The sequence below is a fragment of the Pelmatolapia mariae genome, linkage group LG5 (genome assembly GCF_036321145.2).
Source record: "Pelmatolapia mariae isolate MD_Pm_ZW linkage group LG5, Pm_UMD_F_2, whole genome shotgun sequence".
Lineage (NCBI taxonomy): Eukaryota > Metazoa > Chordata > Actinopteri > Cichliformes > Cichlidae > Pelmatolapia > Pelmatolapia mariae.
Genome location: NC_086231.1, coordinates 30192954 through 30214096, shown reverse-complemented (window position 1 = coordinate 30214096; position 21143 = coordinate 30192954). Strand labels below are relative to the sequence as shown.

The window sequence follows — 21143 nt, the reverse complement described above, 5'->3', positions numbered from 1 at the left end:
TATCTTTGTTTGGTAAGTATGACAACTCACGATAAGGCTACGGCTAACATTGGTTATCTACATGTAGCTGCTTAACCAGGGTAGCGGAGTAAGGCCCACTGACATTAGCCAGTGCTAACTGTTTTAGCCTACAAATATTATGTAACACTACCGAAACGCGTATGATCAGGGAGTGAATATCACGATTTGTATTTCACTGTTTTTAACAATGTTGTACGCTGTTTCCAAAACAGGGTGATCGTTGTGCCGGTAAGATGCCTATTCGAGCATATTGCACTATTTGCTCAGATTTCTTTGATCACTCCAGAGATGTTGCTGCCATTCACTGCGGACACACTTTCCATTATGAATGGTAACTATACACAAACTCATATCTGAACAAAACAACTTTTTTCAGTTCATGGCATCTTTGAAGTTATTTTCTTTCCCCTCTTTTTCTTCTAGTCTTCTTCAGTGGTTTCAGACAGCCCCTACAAAAACCTGTCCACAGTGCAGGAAACAGGTACAGTAACGCTACATTGTCAAACTACCAGCACAGACCGTGGCAAGTTGAGTTACAAAGGAAAGCTTGAGCTTCAATGACATTTTGATGTTTGTGTGTAGGTCAGCACCAGGCACATTATCAGCAAGCTCTTCTTTGACATTGGTGGAGAGGAGGACAGCACGGCTGACCCGGAAAGCTTACAGGTACCAATCCTACAGCAATATAAAACTCTTCATACTATTGTTTGGATTTGTTTTAGGGTGTTATCTTTTTTCTGACTGTATTTCTTCTCTTTTTTGCAGAATGAGGTTGATAGAGTGAAGGTACTTCTGAGCTCTAAAGGTGAGAAATTAAACTCTTGAGTACAACTGTTACAAGGTTATGCTAGATTGTAAGGCAGCAGGCAGCACTAGATTGATCATCTGTCTGGTCAATTTGTAGAGCGAGACTTGCGGGACAAACAGAAGGTGGTGGAGAGTTTAAAGGACTCCATGGACAAGCAGAGGCGAGACCTAGACAGTTTGCGGAAGGAGATTAAAGAAAAGGAGATGCTTTGTTCTGCCCTCAAAGTATGAGCTCTCTGTTCTTCAGTGTTGAAAAGCCGCAATATCCACACTGATTCACAGTCACTGCAACTAATATTATGTTCTAACGTCTCACAGACACAGATGTCATATTTGGAGACGCAACAAAATGAAGTTCAGGCTGCCAAGGAAGAAGTCCGGAGATTAAGGACCAAGTTGAAAACGTTTGAAAGGTATCTGCAGCCCATTGTATTATATTCAAGCTCCTGTGATTGTAGAGGAAAAGATAAAGATTGTTTAAGATGATCTTTGACAAGTGCGCAAACTTATACCAGTGCATTTGGGCAACTGCAACCTGACTCTTATACTACAGCTATAATGATATGAAATATGTGCATATGGTCCAGTGATTGTCTTCATTGTTAAAGAGCATCATATTCACTCTGTGCATTGTTTTCTCCTCAGCTTGGATGTGTTGTTACAGGGCCAGAGAGCAGAGGTTGAGTCCATGATCACAGATATGGGTATCAGCCAGGCAGCAGTGGAGCAGCTCTCAATCTACTGCATCTCTCTGAAAAAGTAAGTATGATTTTTATTTATTTATTTTTTGAGTGGGTGGTTTTTGTTGCTTATTCCGTTTTTTTTGTTTGTTTGTTTGTTTGTTTGTTTGTTTTGGTATATGTCTGAACACCGATGATGTGACTCAGGCTTGAAGTTTTCCCAAGTTTAGTAAAACTCAAAACTACAAATCAAATTAAAAATCTCAGCATAGTTATGGACACTGATCTGAATTTTAATAGTCATACGGAGATTATTACTAAATCGGCCGAGTACCATCTTAAAAATATTGGAAAAATTGTGGCAAAGAAAGATTTTGAAAAGCTTATTTGGGCATTTATTTTCAGTAGACTAAAGTATCTTAATGGAGTTTTTACTGGTTGCTGCCAGAGTCCTGACCAGCACCAGGAAAATGGATCATATTACAGCAGTTTTGAAATCATTGCATGGCTTCCTGTGTGTAAAAGCATTTATTTAAAATTCTGCTAATGGTTTAGAAAGCATTGAATGATCTTGAACCTGAATATATTGCTGACCTACTTGAGGGCTATGATGCTTCTAGACCTCTTAGGTCCTCAGGAACAGGCTTACTTTAGTATTGCTAGGGCTAGAACCAAACAAGGTGAGGTAGCATTTAGTGTTGTGGAATAAACTCCCCTCACACCTCCAGTGTGCAGAATCCATTAGCTACTTCAAATCAGGATTAAAAACGGTTTTGTGTAGCTTTTACATAAAATATACATTTGATTGTAATTATTGTATTTTTCTTTTTGTTCGAAGGTTAAATTTTACTTAATAAGTTGTTTCAGGTTTACCCTTGGTGTTGACTCTTGCCGCCGAGGGCTTTTTAGTTAATACTGAAATAGTTTTGCAGAAAGGAAGGGTCGAATATTTCTCTTAAAGTCTCTTGTGTTGCATCAGAAAATGTCTGTTAGGTGTTGCTTCTATAATTCATTAAATTCAAGGGTTCTATCACATTTCTGTTGCCTGTACGTTGAATAATTACTCAGTGTGTTCTATAAAGATGTGAAATATGGAGCTGTTTGTGGTGTTAGTTTAATCAGATTGTGTGCTTGTCTATATTTGTGACCCAGATGAAGATCATACCACCTTTCTCCTGTAAATTTGAGGTTTTCTGAAATATGTTCCAGAATCTTTTAATAGGTTGACCTAGAAGGACAACATTTGTGTGTTTGAAAGTACTTCTTTTGGAGCTTTTTGTTCAGGTATTTAGTTCTTATGACCACAGCATCTGCTCAGTATTTACTGCTGATCTCCTTTCTTTCTTTCTCAGAGAGTATGATAACCTCAAAGGAACTTTGAAAGCTTCAAATGATATGTGTGAGAAGCTGAAGAGAGAAGTGCTGTCCTCAAACAACAAGGTCATTTGACATAAGAAGATCGCCTCACCAATAAGAAATGGGTCTTCGGTGCGGAATCTTTGGGTTAAAGTGCTCTTTGGTGTTTGTCATTTCAGTTACAAAAAACTACAATAGAGGTGAATCAGACCAAAGAGGACATGAAGTCTCTGCAGAGCGATCTGGCCTGTGCTGACAAAGAAATCTCTGTAAGGCAGATCAAACAAATCTGTGTTTATTTGTTATGTCGGATGTGCGTGGTTGTGATTTCTGTGTGCAACCTGTCCACAGAGCCTGAAGAAGAAAGTGGAGTTTCTTCAGAAATCTCTGAGCACACCAACGAGGACAAACGAAGCCGTCAGTCGGCTCATCTTTGAAAGGTGCGTCTCCAGCTGTGGGACTTCAGTCTCCTCATGCTTTTGACAGGATGCTTAAGAATGCATTTGCTTTACGCGCTCACGCACTTGTTGCTGCCTTCCCGTCAGCCCTGCCCCACTGGAGCTGAAGCAGCCTCGCCTCCACCATCCAGCAGATAGCGAGGTCATTGACCTCAACATGACCTACGACATCACTACGCCAGACGACGGGGCCAAGAGACCAATGCAGGTTCCATTGAAGAAAATGCGTCTCGATCCACCCGTGTAAGAGTCATGTCGCGCAGTGTGGAAATGTTTTCTTCTGTGTTTAGAGTAGTTTGAAATCCATCTGCTCTTTCCTCTTAAAATTGTGTTTTTGTAACAAAGTATAAACTGGAAGTGTTGATTTTTCAGAACGTCTGTATCCAAACACAGTGAGAAAACGTCAGCTTTAAGCAAGGTAGCCTTCTTCTAATAAATGCATCATTAAATAACTGATCTATATAAAATTTGTTTTTAATTTTTCAATGAATTTATTTATTGTATTGTTTTATATTTATGTATTTTTTGTTTCTCAGAATCGCGATGAAGATCTGGACCCTTTTTTAAGGAACTCCCTCCTCTTCAGGAAGAAAACCTTTGGCAGCATGTTGGAGCCTCAGAGGAAGCCTGGAGCTGTAAGTACAGCCGACTCTCGCAAACTGTTTCCGTGTCCCATTTTGTCATCATCAGTGTTTTGTTGAAGGGGGAAAATGTTTTTGTGTTTCAGGTCAGAACTGGTTATGACGGATTAGGAGGACGAACTAAATTCATCCAGCCTGTATCCTTTTTGTCATTAGTGATTCTGCATATGTTACTTGTCTTCTAGCGTTTGAGGTTCACTGAAGAATGTTTGATGTGTGTGTTTGTATATATGTAAGAGCCAGGGAGCACTGTCTGGCTTCAGATAGATGTTATTTATAACCACGAGATAAATGTAGGTCGCATCGATCCTTAACCAAGCGCTCCACCTCCAGTCTCCTTTGTCACAGATTCGTCCACTGATGAAAGCTAAAAGGAAAAAGGTAACACGGCCCCCATCCAAGACCGCCACTTGCCTGACCCTGGACGATTTCCTCGAGTAAATTTTGGTGTCAAAGGTCAAGACACTGACTTCTGTAAAGAAGCATGTTGGCGCTGCTCTAAAACAGAGAACCTGGCTGTGGGTTTTTTGATTTGTTTGTTTTTGCCACTCAACACCAAAAAAGCATTTGGGAATGAACTTTTATCTAAAAGAAATGACAAATGCTGACATTTGGGTGAACTGCAAACCCCGCTGTACATTTATTTTTTGTGCTGATATGAATTTGTTTGTGTAGGCAGTGTCTTATGTTTTGAAGCCTCGTAGTTCTGTGGGAGTGTGTATTTGTTTGTGAGAGAGAAACAGCTACTTGAGAAATTTGACTGTGAGGGTTGCAATGATTATGAAATTCTGGGCCAGTGTCTAATGCGATACTTTTTTGTTGTTGTTATTTATTCCCCATTTGCTTTTCCAGTGTGGCAAACAAAAATCTTTATCATTTAAAAAAAAAAAAAGTTTTTGAAATGCTTTGCTATTTTTCACCGTTTTCTCTGACTAACCTACATGTGGAGTTACTGTAGGTATTTTTTCTTTTAGATTTAATTGTCATGCTGGATGTAAACCAACTCAAATAATAAACAATATTTTTTATTAAGATTCTTTTGCAATCGACAATTTCCTCTCGACTTTTATTCACAAACATGTCAATGACCTGGACTTCCCTGCAGAGGGCAGTACAAACAAAATTTTCTCACATAAGGGTATGAACCTGGCAGCCGGCCTGCGTTGTGAGTGATACTGCCTGCATGTGAGGAATGCTGAATCCATTTATATTGAAGAAGCCAGAACAACAGGAAAAGGCTCAAAAAAACATCAGTCAAAGCCTGAGTTATGCATCATGGTCATGTAACAAAAAAAAGAAAACAAAAAAACTGCGCTGCAAATAATATACTTGCAAAAACTAATAAAATAACATAAAATTGGGGCTTTTGGCTCATTCTGCCCCGTTTTCAATGTCAAATGAATTTTAATGTTTGCAGAAATGCAGAACTGGTGAAGATGGAGGACCTTTCATGGAACAACATCCAACGCAGCCAAAAGAGGTGAAGCTTGCTTGTGAAGTTCCCATGCATTAACATAAATGTAGCCTGTCTACAGCTTTGGCATGCAGCCCTCACAAACTGACCTTTATACAAGTTTGCTTGATATTTGGACAAACAATATGGGGAAAATGCCACCCATTGTTTTCCACCGTGGAAAATTGAAAAGTAACAAGTACAAGATAATGCATCCTGTTCACAATCACTTGTATCCTTTGTGCACTCATGAACTCAGTTTCCAGAATAAAAGCAATTCATTCTCTGCCACAATAATTGCAGTGATAAGACTAATTAAATGCTGTGTTTCCTTAGTGACTGGATATTGATTTAGCTGTGAGTGATTATAGTTTTGTGGTTCATTGTATCTAGCCCAGGGGGTCGTCATGACAGGACATGGTGGGGCATTTTAAAAGATACATCCTTCCAGTGGAAGCAGAAGAAAAGGTCACAACAGCCCATATAAATAACATTCGTGTAAACGTAAAACACATAACCCATGCAGCCTGTGAACATCGATGTTTCATTGAGGTTTGACAGAAGCATACATCTTACTGCCAAGCAAAGGTCTCCATTTAAGCTTAACTTTTTTTTTAATTGTCTTCCATTTTCATGTCAACACATCAATATGTAGATCATTCTGAAGTCCGTTCAAAGTGGCTCTGTATCTTTTCCATACCCCTGCTAAGCTGTCAAATTTTTCCCATGATGTAGAGTGAGCCTTTCAGGTTTCTTTTGTGCTTTCACTTTCTGGATTATCTAAATAAGTGTGAAAAGAAACATCATCCACAAATGTTTTTGCTGGTATTTCAATCCAAAATAAAAAGGGGGGATTCAAAAAAGAAACACACACAGCTTAATTAAATGCTATTTTTTCCCACTCTTTGCAAACCATTTCTTTGTTGCCTTCAGTTGTCATTTTGATTCCCGTCACTGTGACCTGTCAGGCTCGACCTTGGACTCTCCGTTCTGTTTGTCGTTGGACTTCAGGGACAGGTGCGTGGTCACGGTAGCCGCCTGAACCACGGCTTTAAAGCTGCGCTTTCTCTTTTGGACGTTCTGCTCCGGGTGGAAGATGATGACGTAGACTTTGGGGATATAGAGCATGCCCAAGGATACGGTGGCGCTCAGGCTCATGGACACGGTCAGAGTGGTGGTTTGGATGAACATCTGCAACAGAGACGGAGGAGTTCAGAAAAATCCTTCCACACACACTTGTTTTTAACAGTCTGTGTCACTAAGAAAATTATAGACTTTTTTGTTTTGGTGCTTTTAGCCTTTATTTGACAGTTTGCAGGAAAGAGGGGGAGGGAGGGCATTTCAGCCATAAGGCTTATAAGAGCGCCTGCTCAACCAGTAAGTTAAAGTAGTGCCCATAATGATTCATTAATTATGGAAAAAGTATTGGGAAAATAATACATACTGAAATTAATATAGGTATATTAGTTAGCACAGAATCGCAAGTCTGTGTATTGCTGGCTAACCAAACTTGCTAGCTTTAGCCGATACTACTTCACCTTCACGTTCAAATACGATCAATTCTGGCACCAAAAAGACCAACATGGTGTAGTCAAAACACAGAGTCCAGAAATCCATAGGTGAGCGTGCCATGGCTATATCCATCTTTTATATACAGTCTATGGTAATATATTTCCAATACCGCAATATAATTTCTTTTAATAACCCAAAAAATATTGTTGGGCGCAACAATTTATACATAAATGCAAAACAACAAGATGTCTTATTGCATCTACTCGCATTTTCCAGTAGGTGAGCAAGCACATTTTTTAATTTAATTAAATTTTATTATATTTTGGTGTTCTGACCCACAAGAGGAAGCAAGGGGTCAAAGTTGAATGCCCAATGGAGGTGGTGTGTCCCAATTTCATGCATACTGGATGCAGCAGCAAGGATAGTTTGGAAAGCAGGGTACATGTAATCTCCGCTGTCACAATGCAGTCCTTACAATTTTCATCTCAAAGCAGGGAAGGCAGTGTTTTCCCCCTGATGAATGATTTATGATCTAGTATATGAAGTCAGGAAAAGAGCCTCTATTTATGGGCTTTGACCGCATCTAGCTGCTCTTCCTCTTTTTTCCTTTTTTCTTTTTTTGCATGCACCCAACAATAATCACAGTGAGCGACTTCTTCTGAGATCTGCCTTCAATAAATTATAAAAAAAACCTCATTATTCAAGAAAACTAAACAGGTCATAAATAAATAAAACCACATGTATCATAAATAAGAAATGTTTTGTGCCATAAATAGGTCGCAAGTTGCACAATATCCTCAGCAGCAACACATCCTGGCTCATGTCCATATAGTACAGTTCCTTTTATCATCTTTCACATGTTTTTGTCCCTGTACTGACGTCTCCCTTTATGAAAGGAGCTGTTTACTGTTTAGGAGTGAAGTGGACTGTAGTTATGTGGCCCGAGCAGAAGGACTAGCTGAGAATCACTGTATGGTCCTTTCATAGGTAATTACAGTCATCACAGGTAGATCACCTCCTCCAACACGTGATGGGAGCATAACAGCCGCTACTTTCATGAGCCAGACAAAAGTTAAGGTCTATATTTAGCTCTTTTTCTAAGTGATGATTAATTGAATGGGATGGCTGAATTGGTCTAGGAGGGCTTCTTATCGTCCCTCTGCACATCTGACCTCCTTTCCTTTTCTTAATTCACTTCATTTCCATTTGGAAGAGGTGAAAAGACTTTGAAAGCACCTCAGGCAGTAATTGTTTCAGCCTGACTGGTTCATAATACAGCTCTCTATTAGCCAAAGCCCGTCTCTATTTTTCAAATATCCCCCCCAACTGTCTTGTACTTTGTGACGGCAGCAAATAGCCCACAAGCTAAATGAAACCCTCAGTACAGTGGGAGCAGGATGTCCTGCGAGTACAGCAGGAAGCAAATACGATATGACAGGCAACAAACTCAAATTTCACTTTCAGCATCTGAGGGATTCATTTACTTTCTTACAGTTAGTGTGTTACTGTGCATTACGTAACTCGATTCAGCATACTGTTTATTTTAACTGTAAGTGGAGCTCAGGGAGTGCTTATGTAATGTAACGAGATTTAATTATGTTCTTGAAAAAGATCAAATTTGACTATGCAGAAGAATTTATTGACCTATCATTTAGTGGGTCAAATTATTTCTTTTAATTTCTTTTTGTCCCAACCCAACACAAAGAGCAGCCAGAAATAATTCAGCTATTCATTTGTCCTTTTAAAAAGTGACATTTTTACTAAACAGATTTATTTTTGAGCTGAAGCTATTATATCAGTCTCTGAAAATCATCATCTGAAAATTTCCTGCTATTCTTTGTCTCATATAAAGGTTTTGTATTTGTTTTATCTTGCCTCCAAAAACTGTTGGCCTACTCCAAAGAGGTTGTTAAAATTTCCTGAAAACACAATCACCAGAACTGTAATCAAAATACTTTTCATTATTATTAATATTATACATAATAAATTGCCAGAAAAAAATCATTAAAGTGTATAGACTCTGTTAAGAACAGCAATACCTACTCTTTATATTAACTGTATATATATATATATATATATATATATATATATATACATATATATATATATATATACACATATACATATATATATATACATATACATATATATATATATATATATTTAGGACTACTTATAATTTTTCATCACTTGATTTTTGTGCTTACCTGTGAATCCATCATTTGCTTATTGATTGAACTACTGCGAAAACAACTTGGATCTTCAACCAATTGAACACAGCAAGAGAAAATTCTCACCAAATCATTTGGATTTGTATCATCAAATTAGAAAACCACAAGTTATACTCTATTATAATTCATAACTTTACTTTAAGTAGATGTACAAAGTGATAGCAGCAACACAAATAAAATTTCACATCTAAAAATACTCGCTGGGGCAAGAAATTATGATATTACCTGTGATGCAGTTTTGTGCGAGTAGGTTGTTGTACTCAATTTCAGGAAAACCTAGTTGCGTCATGTTCATTATTTTTATTTTTCATATTTCAAAATAAATAAATAAAGGCAGACTGATGTTATAGGTACAATATTTTATATAAATATCATGGAGTTTTTAATCTCTTTTTTTATTCTCTAATAAATCACCAGATCATTTTCTCACCTAATTGATTTATATTGTCGGACCAAAATCCATATAAATTTGAAAGGATCTAAAAGGGGAAAAACAGGAAATTTTTCACATTACATGCTTTACATAAAGTAAGCAGGTAACAATTCATTAACCAGTGATGTCAACTGAATATTCAGGTAATCAAAACTTCACTCTCGGGATATAAAACTTGTTGGCCAGTGGTGGATGTTTTAAGGCTGTAGTTAACTCTCCTGCATAATTCACTTGTATTTCACTTATCAGTATTCTTCACGTCATTGTCATATGGAAGTAAAATCGCCCCCCCTCAAAGTTGATTTTTTCTTTGTGCCGGCCTGCTTTCCGTTGCCAGACTTTCTCTGACGTTTGGTGGTGTATGCTCTCCACGTTCACAGTAGCCTCTTCCTGTTTATATGAACGTTTTCAGAATTTCTGAAACTATGCACTGCCCTTGTTACATTTCTTACCTTCTCTGTAGACTGCGCTGTGCCAAAGAAGATGGGTACAAAGGCCAGCCAGATGATGCAGGTGGTGTACATGGTGAAGCCGATTGGTTTGGCCTCATTGAAGGTCTCAGGAACTCCTCTGCTTTTAATGGCATACACCGTGCAGGTGATCATCAGTACAATACTGTAGCTCAAACACAGTATGAGGGACAGGTCGGACATGTCGCACTTGAGAATTCCACGGGCAAACTCTGGGTTTGGAGGCTTCTGCTCTTCATAGTCAATGATGGTGTGTGGGGGGATCACACCAAACCAGATGAACACCGCGAGTAACTGTAGAGGAAAGGAGCTTTAGACTGCTGCATGAGCTTTGACTTATCTATGGCAGAGAAGCATTGAAAAGCTTACCTGCACTGAGATGAGTATAAAAGTAATGATGAGCTGAGAGGTGGGGCTGATAAACTTAGGAGGTGTGACCGACTTCTTGCCCTGTTCAAAGATGCGGTAGATCCGGTTGGTCTTCGTCAGCATGGCGGCGTAGCTGATGCACATCCCAAGCCCCAAAAACAGGCGGCGGAAGGCGCATATTGCCACACTGGGCTCTGCAATCATGAAGAAGGTGATGAGGTAGATGAGGAAGATTCCTGTCAGCAACACATAGCTGAGCTCTCTCCCAGAAGCCCGGACAATGGGTGTGTCATTGAAGCGGATGAAGGTGACAATGACTCCGGTGGTTGCTAAGATGCCCAGGATGGCCAAGAAGACGGGGATGATGGCCCAGGGAGAGCTCCACTCCAGCTTGATGATTGGTGTGGGGCGGCATCCCGTGCGGTTCTCCAAGGGCCTCATGTCGAATGGGCACATGTCACAGGTGAATTCATCCAGCAGATACTGGTAGCCATCACAGAGCTCGCAGTGCCAGCAGCAGGGAACACCCTTGACCATCTTTTTCCTCTCGCCAGACTCGCAGGGAAAACTGCACACCGACTCTGGAATTTTACGGTCACCACCCGACCACTGCATCTCCTCCGGCTGAAATGGATGCACACAGTGTGTTACTATATTACAGCTGGCTGTGACTTAACAACAGGCTAATAACTGTGAAACAAAACTCCTCAAGAAATATTTCTTCCACGACCACTTAAAGCCTATTAAAGCCAGGTAAACTGGCATAAAAAAAATAAAATTGTTAACTTATTACCTTTCACAAATAAAAATTCCCTCACATGTCACCATATTTTTAGTTTTGGTTTACAAAGAAAATCAAATGCTATACTTTGATAGGTAGGGAATCTTGGAAAAGATGCCTTTTTTCTGTCTGAAGCTATTCTGTAGGTAGCTTTCAGCCATCTGGCAAAAAGCTTGTAGTAAAAGAAATCTTACAATGAAAGGATAGTTTGCAATTTTGAAAATTATACTTTCTTGCCACTTTCATATCTGCTGAATGCAAGGTTTAGCATAGAAACTGGAAAAGGTAAGTATCTATATCATCTAAAAAGAACAAAGTGTCGGGTTGTACTTTAGCAGAAACGTTCAGCTTTTGCGCTGAATAATTTCATGGTCATGGGAACTGGATGCTTGGCACCTTCAATAATCAGGACTCAGAGAAGTCCAGATGAACAGAATCGAACTTTCTGCAATTTTCTCTAGTTTTGCTTTGGACACAGCAATTCAATTTCAATTCAGTTTCATTTATATAGTGTCAGATCACAACAATAGTTGCCTCAAGCTGCTTTATATTCTAAGGTGAAGACAATAATAGAGCAAAAACTCTAACATTTTGATGCCCCCCAATGAGCAAGCATTTGGCAACAGTGCGAAGGAAAAACTTCCTTTCAGCACGAAGAAACCTCCAGCAGAACCAGACTCACAGAGGGGCAGCCATCTGCCACAACCAGGGGGTGAGGGGAGGAAAACAGGACAACAAGACATATTGTTAAACTAGAGCTTCGTTTCTAGTTTTTATGCAAAACTAAGTTAATATCTCATCTTCTCATGTAGCTCTCAAGAAGAAATGAACTTCTGAATATCACTCTGTACCACAACTGTAGTAAAAATAGATATTTACATTGAGGCGAAGATGGTTTGTCCACTGGCCGATATTCTTGTAGCCAGGATTGCTGACATTGGACATCTGGTACTGGAAGATGTCATATCGACCCGGAGCATCTCCATTCTCATTGAACATCACTCCAGTTCCTGCGCTACCTGTTAGATGGAGACAGTTTAAATGACCTATGCACTATCAAAAGAAAGCAAAAAGTCAGAAGGCATTCAAACTGCCTTAACCAGAGAAAAACACCCCCATCTTTAGCGGCAGAGAGAACACCCACACACTGTTGAATGCAGCTTATTGCTTACTTCAGTCTTGTGCAATCATGTGAAAGCTGAGTGCAGGATGCTCTTTAGTGAAGGCTCTCCTCCACGAGTACAGTCTTTCAGTGCACTCTCCTCTGTTGCCCTAACGTGATTGAATGTTCCTCTCGGGTCCCTGCAGGCGCTCAATCAGAAAATCTTCCATACAAGCCAAGGTCATCCAGCAAGAGGAGTGCAATAAATAGGATGCTTTCACAGGACACTTTTTTTTCCTTTTTCCAAACTGCAATATTTTTTATGAAAGATGAGGATGAAAAGCGGGTTCGTTGTGTATAGAGAAGAGCGAGGACGCAGCCCAAGGGAGGGGACGTGCTTTGAAGAAATGCGCCGTGTTCTGCAGCTAAGCACATTAGCAGAAACATCTCAAAGCTTCCGTTTTCAACACGACCTCCCTTCCGCTGCGTTCCCTTTTAAATTTGCTTCTTTTTAAAAACCTCTCCAGTGGCAGAGAGTGGTAGTTAGAAAAGCATGGCTTTTGCTAACAAAAAGATCTCCTTGCAGCATTTCTCTCCCCAGCAGCAACAAAATGAACTCTCCTTTTATCTAAATAGCTAGACATATCATGAGGTAGGTGCGCAAAAACCGACTGAAAGTTGGAAGCTCACCGTTGAAGTTTACAGAGCGAATGTACTGGAGGAGCATGCGTCCATCTACGGGGTCCATCTTTTCGCACACACCCATGGAGCCAGCACAGAGGTCCAGGTGCATGCTGTGCAAGGCGTGGGCCATGGCGTACACAGCATCAATCACAAACTGCACCTTGCCCTCCTGTTCGTACTGAGAGTCTCGACTGATTCTTTCTTCACCTGCCGGACAACAAAAATGGACCAATACATAAGTCAGATAAGGTGACACTTTTTATTTTCGGTGCTGCTCCCTGCTTACCTGTACATTTTCTTCTACCAGGATCGTATTTTATCCCAGGGCGAGTTAGTTTACACTTGAAGTCATCCTCCCAGAATTCTGCAAACCAGATGTTTCTCCTGTTGTTCTCCAGCGACCTCGAAGTGAAGTACTGGTCGAACCCTGAATCGTTTTTGCATTTAATTTTAAAACAGTTAAAATAACAGGACATGTTGGAGCAGAGATAATGGTTAAAAAAAAAAAAAATCCTTTGAAATATGGCTCTAAGTCACTTTTCAGAATTTATACAGGCTGGAAATATCAGATCAGGATATATCAGACTTATCAATCGTTAATTTCCTTTATTTGGTGCATTGATATTAGACTCATCTGTCAATGTCACAGGCTTCTGTGGGTACGCTTATTGGATCCAGCTGTTCAGAGTTAGATTTAAGGCTCATTTAATGCATTTTCCTACCGTCAATGGAGGCTCTTTTAGGCAGGATGGTGACAGCACCCTCAGCCACCTCTTCCTGGTCTTCAATCGCAGAGTTTTTGGATCCCCAACTATCCGATCCAACAAATAGGAAGTGGCCTGTCAGGTTGGCCTTTTTGGCAGCCTGCAACACCCGTCTAAAAGATACAGTTATATATCATGATGAAATTTCTTCTTCTTCTTTCATTCTTTGCTCAGAGTGGTTAGAACAGGAGACTACATAGTTAAATGTAAAACAGCATCCTTGTGAATATCTTGCAGACTTCATGTATCTAATACACCATGCAGCAGAGCATGACTCACTTGATGTCGTCCTCATTGGCAAAGATAATAACCCCGCGAGCGTTGGAGGTCTCCATCAGTCTCTTGATGATTTTATCAAACTCCCCTGGTCTGGGCTCTCGTGGAATCCTTATGGACTGTGCAATACACAGCCCTCCTGTGTCACAGACCAAAAAAATCATCTTTTATTGTTTGCAGTGTTAGCATGCCAACATTAGGTCAGTTGTAAAGGTAGCTAGGTTCTCCCACGACTCTGCAAAAACAACACCCAGCTAAGGTGTTGGGGTTTGCTAATTATGTAGATTAATGAGCTTAGACCTATGTGTCAAAATAGCAATAATATCATAACATGAAAATCCTTACTGTACACACAATATTATATGACCAAATCCTAGTAAATTCCAGAATGAGAAGAACACACTCAAACCTTTCTGCTGTACTGAGACTGAGCCCAACACCCACCACACAGTATCAGATCTTTGTTTTGGGTTAGAGTCGGGTGGACCAATCCAAATATCAATATTAATGCTATTATTGGTATCAGATCAATACCAGCACCAGTAGATCGACAGTTTGTTTTTGTTCTCCAAGTTCAGTATGCATCTCACCGAATTGTGTTAAATACTAAAAAAAAAGTCTCCAAAAAACCCAGTTTCAAAATACATGAAACCTGAAAGGTGTGTTTTGTTGTATTAACTAATTATTTCAAAAAGCAATGGTCATTAACATGTGTTCTGAATTTGCATATAAATTATGATTAATCTCTGAAACAATAATGCACTGCTCTCACCCTGAGCTCCCTTGGGTCGATAATCAGATTTTTTTTATACCCGCACTTCTGTTTCACACACACTTTAGAACTTATTGTCCCATCCTGGTTAAATTCTGTTATATCACTGCAACCATGGGCAGAAATGATGTGTAGAGGGAGACAGAGGTCCTCACCTCCAGTGTTGCCTTCCTCATTGTAAACATAACTGCATGTTGCTGAGATGCAAAATGATTCATTTTTGAGTATTGAAAGATGGATTACCTATCATTGCATGTCAATTTTACATTCCAAAGGTGAATTTCAAACAAAGGATGCGTAAGACATTCTATTAATTATTAATTATTATTTCACCGGCAATAGAAAGAAATGGTTGTAACCAGCCTGCACTCTGGCAGCTCTCTTACCCTGTGATTTAATCTTGCTCTTCAGGGCAGTCATATCTCTAAATGCACGAGATGATCTGTCTCCAATTAAAATTATTATAAATGACTGAATTTTATCTAAATTCACCATAGATACAATGTATAAAATATTATGGTAAACCATCCAGAAGTCGAGATAGAGATATTTCCATGTGGATAAAGTACTGGACAGTAGACAAAGCTGTTAGAGTCTGTCCCATACTGTCAATCACTGATGTATGTGAATTTGATCATATTAAATGTGATCACTAATACATTAGGACTAACAGGTCATCCCATCGTATAGATTTAAAAGCACAAATGATTTTATTAAAGCATTGCTCCTTCTTGTCTTTTAATGAGTGGGAATAACACAAATGAGTAATCCCTTTTTGTCGTGACAGTAGATTCACGTCAGTGCAGTCAGACACACAACCTGCTTCTCTGGAGATCTGGAGGAAGGCATCCACTCCGCTCTCTCCGTAGTTGCCCTCAGATGCCAGCGTGGACACGTAGTTCCAGCCCATGTTCTTGACTATGTCCACCATGGCCTGAGCCTGGTAGGAGTCAGGAGGCACCACACGGGAGAAGAACTCGTAGCGGCTTTTGTCGCTCAGCTCTGGGGCAGTCGATGCATAGCTGATCTGGGGGATCTGAGACACAGGGATGGGTCATTTGTGATGAAAGAGTCGGGTCAAATGGAAAACATGAGCAGTGCTGATTATTAGGCCAATATGTGAATCCAAAGGTAAACGGGATGACAAGAGGCAGTGAACCATGTCAGGAGCATGATGCACCACTTACTCACAGGCAAGCCCTTAAATGGATGCCTCCCACAGTAATACTGGCAAGTCACAGTGCATTAAAATCCCAAAATTGGACTATCATAGAGCGTTCGTCTCTTGAAAAGCCCTGAGCTGGTTTGCGCTAAGGATACAGCCAACGTCACAGTAGAGTACAGATGGTGGGAACCAGAGCAGTAAAGGGGGGGGAGGATGGGAAGCTCAATTTGTTGGTGTGCTACATCTTTAATGACACAGTTTATGTCAACAGTCTCAACCCTGAACCTGCTAATGCCAGTACCCCCAAACGTGGCTTAACATCCAGCCCTCTCTGAAGCACTGAGAGATAAAGGTATTCACAAGGGGCAGCAAAGGGGAGAAGGAGAGAGGACCGAGAGAACCATTTCACAGATTATCTGCAAGGATTAGTGTGGTTTTAGTCAAATTACGTTAAGCACAGAGGGAGAGACAGAGATCAGGAGCCTAGAGAAAGGTTAGCATTTCTCAGCTGTAAGCCATACAATACATTTAATTCTAGTGGCCACATGCAGCTTGCGTTTGCTGCTCTGCGTTAACCCCGTCAGTCTCAGATGTACTGGTAAGCCTCTGTGGTCCAGACCACATCCTGAAATCAGGTTGGTGAACTTTCCTGCCCTCTCCTACCCCCTTGTAAGAGTGACTGGCATGTGACATCATCAGTGTCCAGAGGAGTCTGTATCATTGTCTGAAAAGTCACGCAGATGTTTGCATGCAAAATTATAATACACAAGACAAACACATAATCCTCTCCCGAATTAATCCCACAGAAGCATCTGCACCAATTCACTTGTTAAAATCAATAAGCCTTATCACTAATATAAGCATCCTGTTTTAGTCCAGTCTTGCTGAAATCTGCTTACAGTCATAAAACAAGTGAAGCTGAGAACAAACTAGACTGAATCATCAAGACACTGAGTTCGGGTATAGAATAAAGAGGCTGACAAACATGGATATAATTATGACCCTCTGGAATGACTCAGTATAGAACATTCGCCTACAGGTGCATCTTAAAGGGGTTTGTGAAAGCTATATTAATGGGTTAGTTATTTTAAACAACCTTGAATTATTAAGGGTTTAGACCCTAAAATATTAACTGTCAATGAACATGTTACATTAATGAGTTAAAGAGTTAATTGCTTCAGAGGTATTTGCAAAATTTATAAAAACTTCATTAAAGAAAACTCGATGAACGCATGCTGTATGTCTCATTTAAAAATAGTCTCATATAAGATACCTTACATAATTTATAGTTTATGCTCACCTATTGAAAAAAAAACTAAAATAAAGATGCATTTGGAGCAGGTTACAACAAAAAGTGTATTGGTTATGAGCAGATGTTGAATATGTAAAGAACTTCAGACTAGAAGCATTTGCGGTCTGGAAAGCAGCACATATGGACGGTAGGAGGAAACGCACTATTTAGCTAAATCTACTTCACACTGGTCACAAATTGCTGCTATCCTAGAACCAATGTCATCTTGTTACCCTGACACTATTTTGAGCCCAGGGTCCTGAGCTGTTGAGAGGGGCTTAGTGGAGTTGGTGAATTCTGTAGTTAATATCTGCTCTCTACCCAAGTTGTGGATTCTGAGCTGAAGGAGGAGCAACTTGGATAGAGGGCAGATATTAACTGCAGAATTCACCAAAACAGAAACATCCAAACACATCAGCCTGGTTGTTACAATTTTTCTGTATTACTTGCTTGCCCCAAATGTTAGATTTGCACAGACTCAGTGTTCTATCATTGCTATAAACAATGTGTAATCAGTGTTTAAAGGTCAATCACCTGTCAAAGAAAAAAAATACCTGGATTAACCTGCAGATTCCAACAATTACAATGGATTCACGACGCTGTAAAAGTGTCACTCTGACAGGCAACAATACACAGGTTCATTCAGGTCACATAGCTGTTTCAGTTACACTGCTTTATAATATCATCAAGAGGTGGGATGTTTATCTCTGTAGAGCAGCAGTAAGTTCTTTAGGTAAAAACATAAAGTGTCTCAATAATATTTTGGTATCAAACGTCTTCATCTATCATTTGTCCAACCCTTTCCTTAACTGCTTATCCAATTCAGGGGTTCCAGAAGTACTGGGGTTGGAAATACCAAAGGCAGGGTGCACCCTGGGCAGACGTGCACACGTATCGCAGAACTAACACAGAAAAACAGACAAACATCCACACTCACATAAGTGGTGTCCTCAGGATTCCCATATGCTTGTTTGCCATTCACCAAGGGACCATTTTTGATCCGAGGACACCACAAGGGTTACCACCTACGGCCAATCAACCTAACATCCAATCAATTAATCTCACATTCATGCCTTTCTCTTTGAGTACCTGGAGCTCAGACTACCCAGAGTATGAATTCCATCAGAATGTAATGACGACCAAGGTCCACATTATCTTCTAAGGAGGGATTAATCAATCTCAAATTTTAATAAAGAAGACCTAAATCTGCAGTAACCTAATCACAAATACTGTAACTCTACTGAGGCAGGAAATGAAGGTGCAGCTATATAAATTAACTTCATAAGTGCGAGCTCTCGCACATAGGACGTCTGTTTAATGGCCACAGCTGGTCACTGATATCACTGCAAGCTGCTCAAATCTAAAATTAGGAATGTATTCCATATAGTTGCTCATTTTCTGGCACAGTGTCCTCGGACTTGATGTGTGTAAATCATTTTTTTTAACATAGTGCTTCTGGTCCTTTTGTTGCTTCTGACTGGTTAAAATGTGGCGGTGCTGTTTGTGATCCTCACTCACTTTCTGAGTGAAGATTTTAGATGCTTTAATACTTTAGTAATACTTAATTCTTTCAAAGTGTTAAAGTTTTACTTTTATTTTGCAAGCATGACAAAAGGAGAAACACTAAAACGGTAAATTAAAAAAAATGCCTTAAGATTCCAGTAGTTGTAAAATATTAAGCAAGAATGAAAGAAATGTTAGCTGATCACAGTTTGGTTAAACTTGTTTTCTTAAGAATAATTGTCATTGTCTCTCCTGACTTGAGAGTCCAAAGCCAGTGAATGGGAACTACTGTGCTCTTTCTTTGTGAACAGATTCAGGAGAGGTTGTGAGGGGATCATTTTATCAGCTTACATTCTCAAAACACTCCCTGTCCCAAATATTTTGCCCTTTCACTGGTTAACAAAGCTAGGATGGTTAAAGAAATCTCACCGCAAACAGTCTGAGTACATTGGCCACCATGATGGACACCGAACTTCCAGATGCACCAATCACCCCAACCACCCTCTCTGGTTTTGGGAATATTGGAGGCTCTCCATTTGAGCAGCGCACATCCGAGTTGTCCTTCTGGATGAGGGCCTGGACAAAGGTGAGCGACTGTTCCAGGGCATACGTGTCTCTGGAGCAGGTGTCGAGGATCCGAGCCCCAAGTGTGATGTTAGGCAGCAGCTCGGGATCGCTGTTGATCTGGTCCAAGGCATAGAGCATGGCCTCCAGTCGATGGATCCCTTTCTCTCTCTTGATCTCTCCGCAGGGTATCCCAGCCGGACCCCGAGAATGCACAGGGAAGAGGCCACCCAGGGTGATGTCGCCTTCGATTTTGATGGACTGAGGCTGGGTGCCCTGCTGGGCACGTGAGGCTGGACTGAAACCCACCAGTAGAACCCAAAGCAACCGAAGCCATGGTTTGTATCCATATGACGTACCAAACCAGGAGCACTGATGGGATGAGAGGACCTCTGATATCATGATGATGACCAGCAGAGGTACTGACAGCACTGGGCCACTCCCTCTACCTTTGACACCTGAGGGAGTTAAGAAAAGGGGTGTTAACATCTGGTTATTATTGAAGTTAGAGCATGTAGAAGCTTCATACACTTTATTCTCTCCAGTTTACCTTATTAACTATTCTTTTTATGGATCCATCACATCCATGAAGCAGTCTGGGTTGAATTTTTAAATACAGCATCCAACTTGAAACGCATAAAAATGTAAAATTCTGTGTGTCCCGTGCATCATTTTATAAATATTTCTCTTTAATTCCTTATGGCAATTATGATATGTTTAAGGACGATAACTGCAGAGCTGCAGAGTCAATGCTAACAGTGATTCCCTTATTAGGTAACAAAGTGTAACGATGCAGAAAAAGCACCTACAGTCTAACATCGTTTCCTGTGCTTTGAATCAGAGCTGGGAAAACGTAGGAGAAAGAACAAAATATAAGCGATAGATGGAGGTGCACTTAAAAAAAAAACCTGTGGCTGAAGAGCGGATTTTAGCCAAGATGCAGGATGACACAGAGTGGAAGCTTTTATCATGAAGAGCAAAGAGGCGATGATGGAAAACACTATAAATTTTGCAGAACAAAACATTGACTAAATCCTGACCGCATTTCATGCTTCAAAAGCCAGAGCAGGTTAATTATATCTGCATGAGGATCACTGCCAAAATCCACAATGATCAGTTGAGCCCGTTCCATTTTTAAAAAAAATCACAATTATAATTTCACAAGGCTCTAAATAATAATTACAGGATAACTTCATTTTCTTAGAATGATAAAAACTCATATTTAAAATACCTCTGCTATACCGTGATTATAAAGTAAAAAAAAAAATACATGCAATCAATACAAGAATGATTTGAATTTCCACAAGCTGCATTAATCACATTTTTTTTAAACTTCTTCATAGTGAAGAAGGAAGAAGATAAGTCTTACCTGCCCATTCTTCATGGACCAGCCTTGATTTTGTCCATCACACAAACTCTTCCACGCAGGCCTCCATCCAGGGTCCAAAATGTGATTATTATATCTGGAAGCAAGGCTCTCCTCTCCTGACTGATCGTAAATCCTCTGTCATCTCAGTCAGCCTGTGTGCACTCTCAAAAATAACCAAAGACTCTCTAAAAACAATGGTCCAACAAAAAAAAAATTGTTGTGGTTTAGTAAAACAAAATGAAAACACTGTGTTCTGGAGCTTTTTTGGAGGGGGGGTATAATATCATGTGAGAATCAGAGAAAAGTGCAACATTACAGCAGTGAGATTCTACAAATCACCGCCAAATCCCTTAAAAGCCCTCTCACACACACTCCCTCTCTCTCGTTCTTTTTCCCTTTGAGCGCGCCTCTGTCTGGGCACCCCCCTCCCTCCCTCTCTCT

The 21143-nt window shown here is 40.1% G+C and overlaps 2 protein-coding genes across 2 annotated transcripts; one reads left to right on the top strand and one right to left on the bottom strand.

The window, feature by feature from the left end:
• Window positions 1-254: 254 nt before the first annotated feature.
• On the top strand, window positions 255-4888 carry traip (TRAF-interacting protein). Its single transcript, XM_063474724.1, has 15 exons — window positions 255-352; window positions 445-502; window positions 604-687; window positions 787-826; window positions 926-1053; window positions 1147-1241; window positions 1474-1587; window positions 2861-2948; window positions 3044-3133; window positions 3216-3304; window positions 3410-3565; window positions 3695-3740; window positions 3859-3957; window positions 4050-4100; window positions 4297-4888. The coding sequence occupies exons 1-15, from the start codon at window positions 255-257 to the stop codon at window positions 4402-4404; spliced, it is 1344 nt and encodes a 447-aa protein (XP_063330794.1). The 3' UTR covers window positions 4405-4888.
• An 84-nt stretch (window positions 4889-4972) lies between these two features.
• grm6b (glutamate receptor, metabotropic 6b) lies at window positions 4973-21114 on the bottom strand. The gene is made up of 11 exons (XM_063474722.1): window positions 20703-21114; window positions 19199-19791; window positions 15630-15846; window positions 14042-14177; window positions 13721-13875; window positions 13285-13425; window positions 13005-13205; window positions 12092-12231; window positions 10432-11055; window positions 10045-10356; window positions 4973-6607 (listed from the first exon to the last, which is right to left on the bottom strand). The coding sequence occupies exons 2-11, from the start codon at window positions 19733-19735 to the stop codon at window positions 6368-6370; spliced, it is 2703 nt and encodes a 900-aa protein (XP_063330792.1). The 5' UTR covers window positions 19736-19791; window positions 20703-21114; the 3' UTR covers window positions 4973-6367.
• Window positions 21115-21143: the final 29 nt, after the last annotated feature.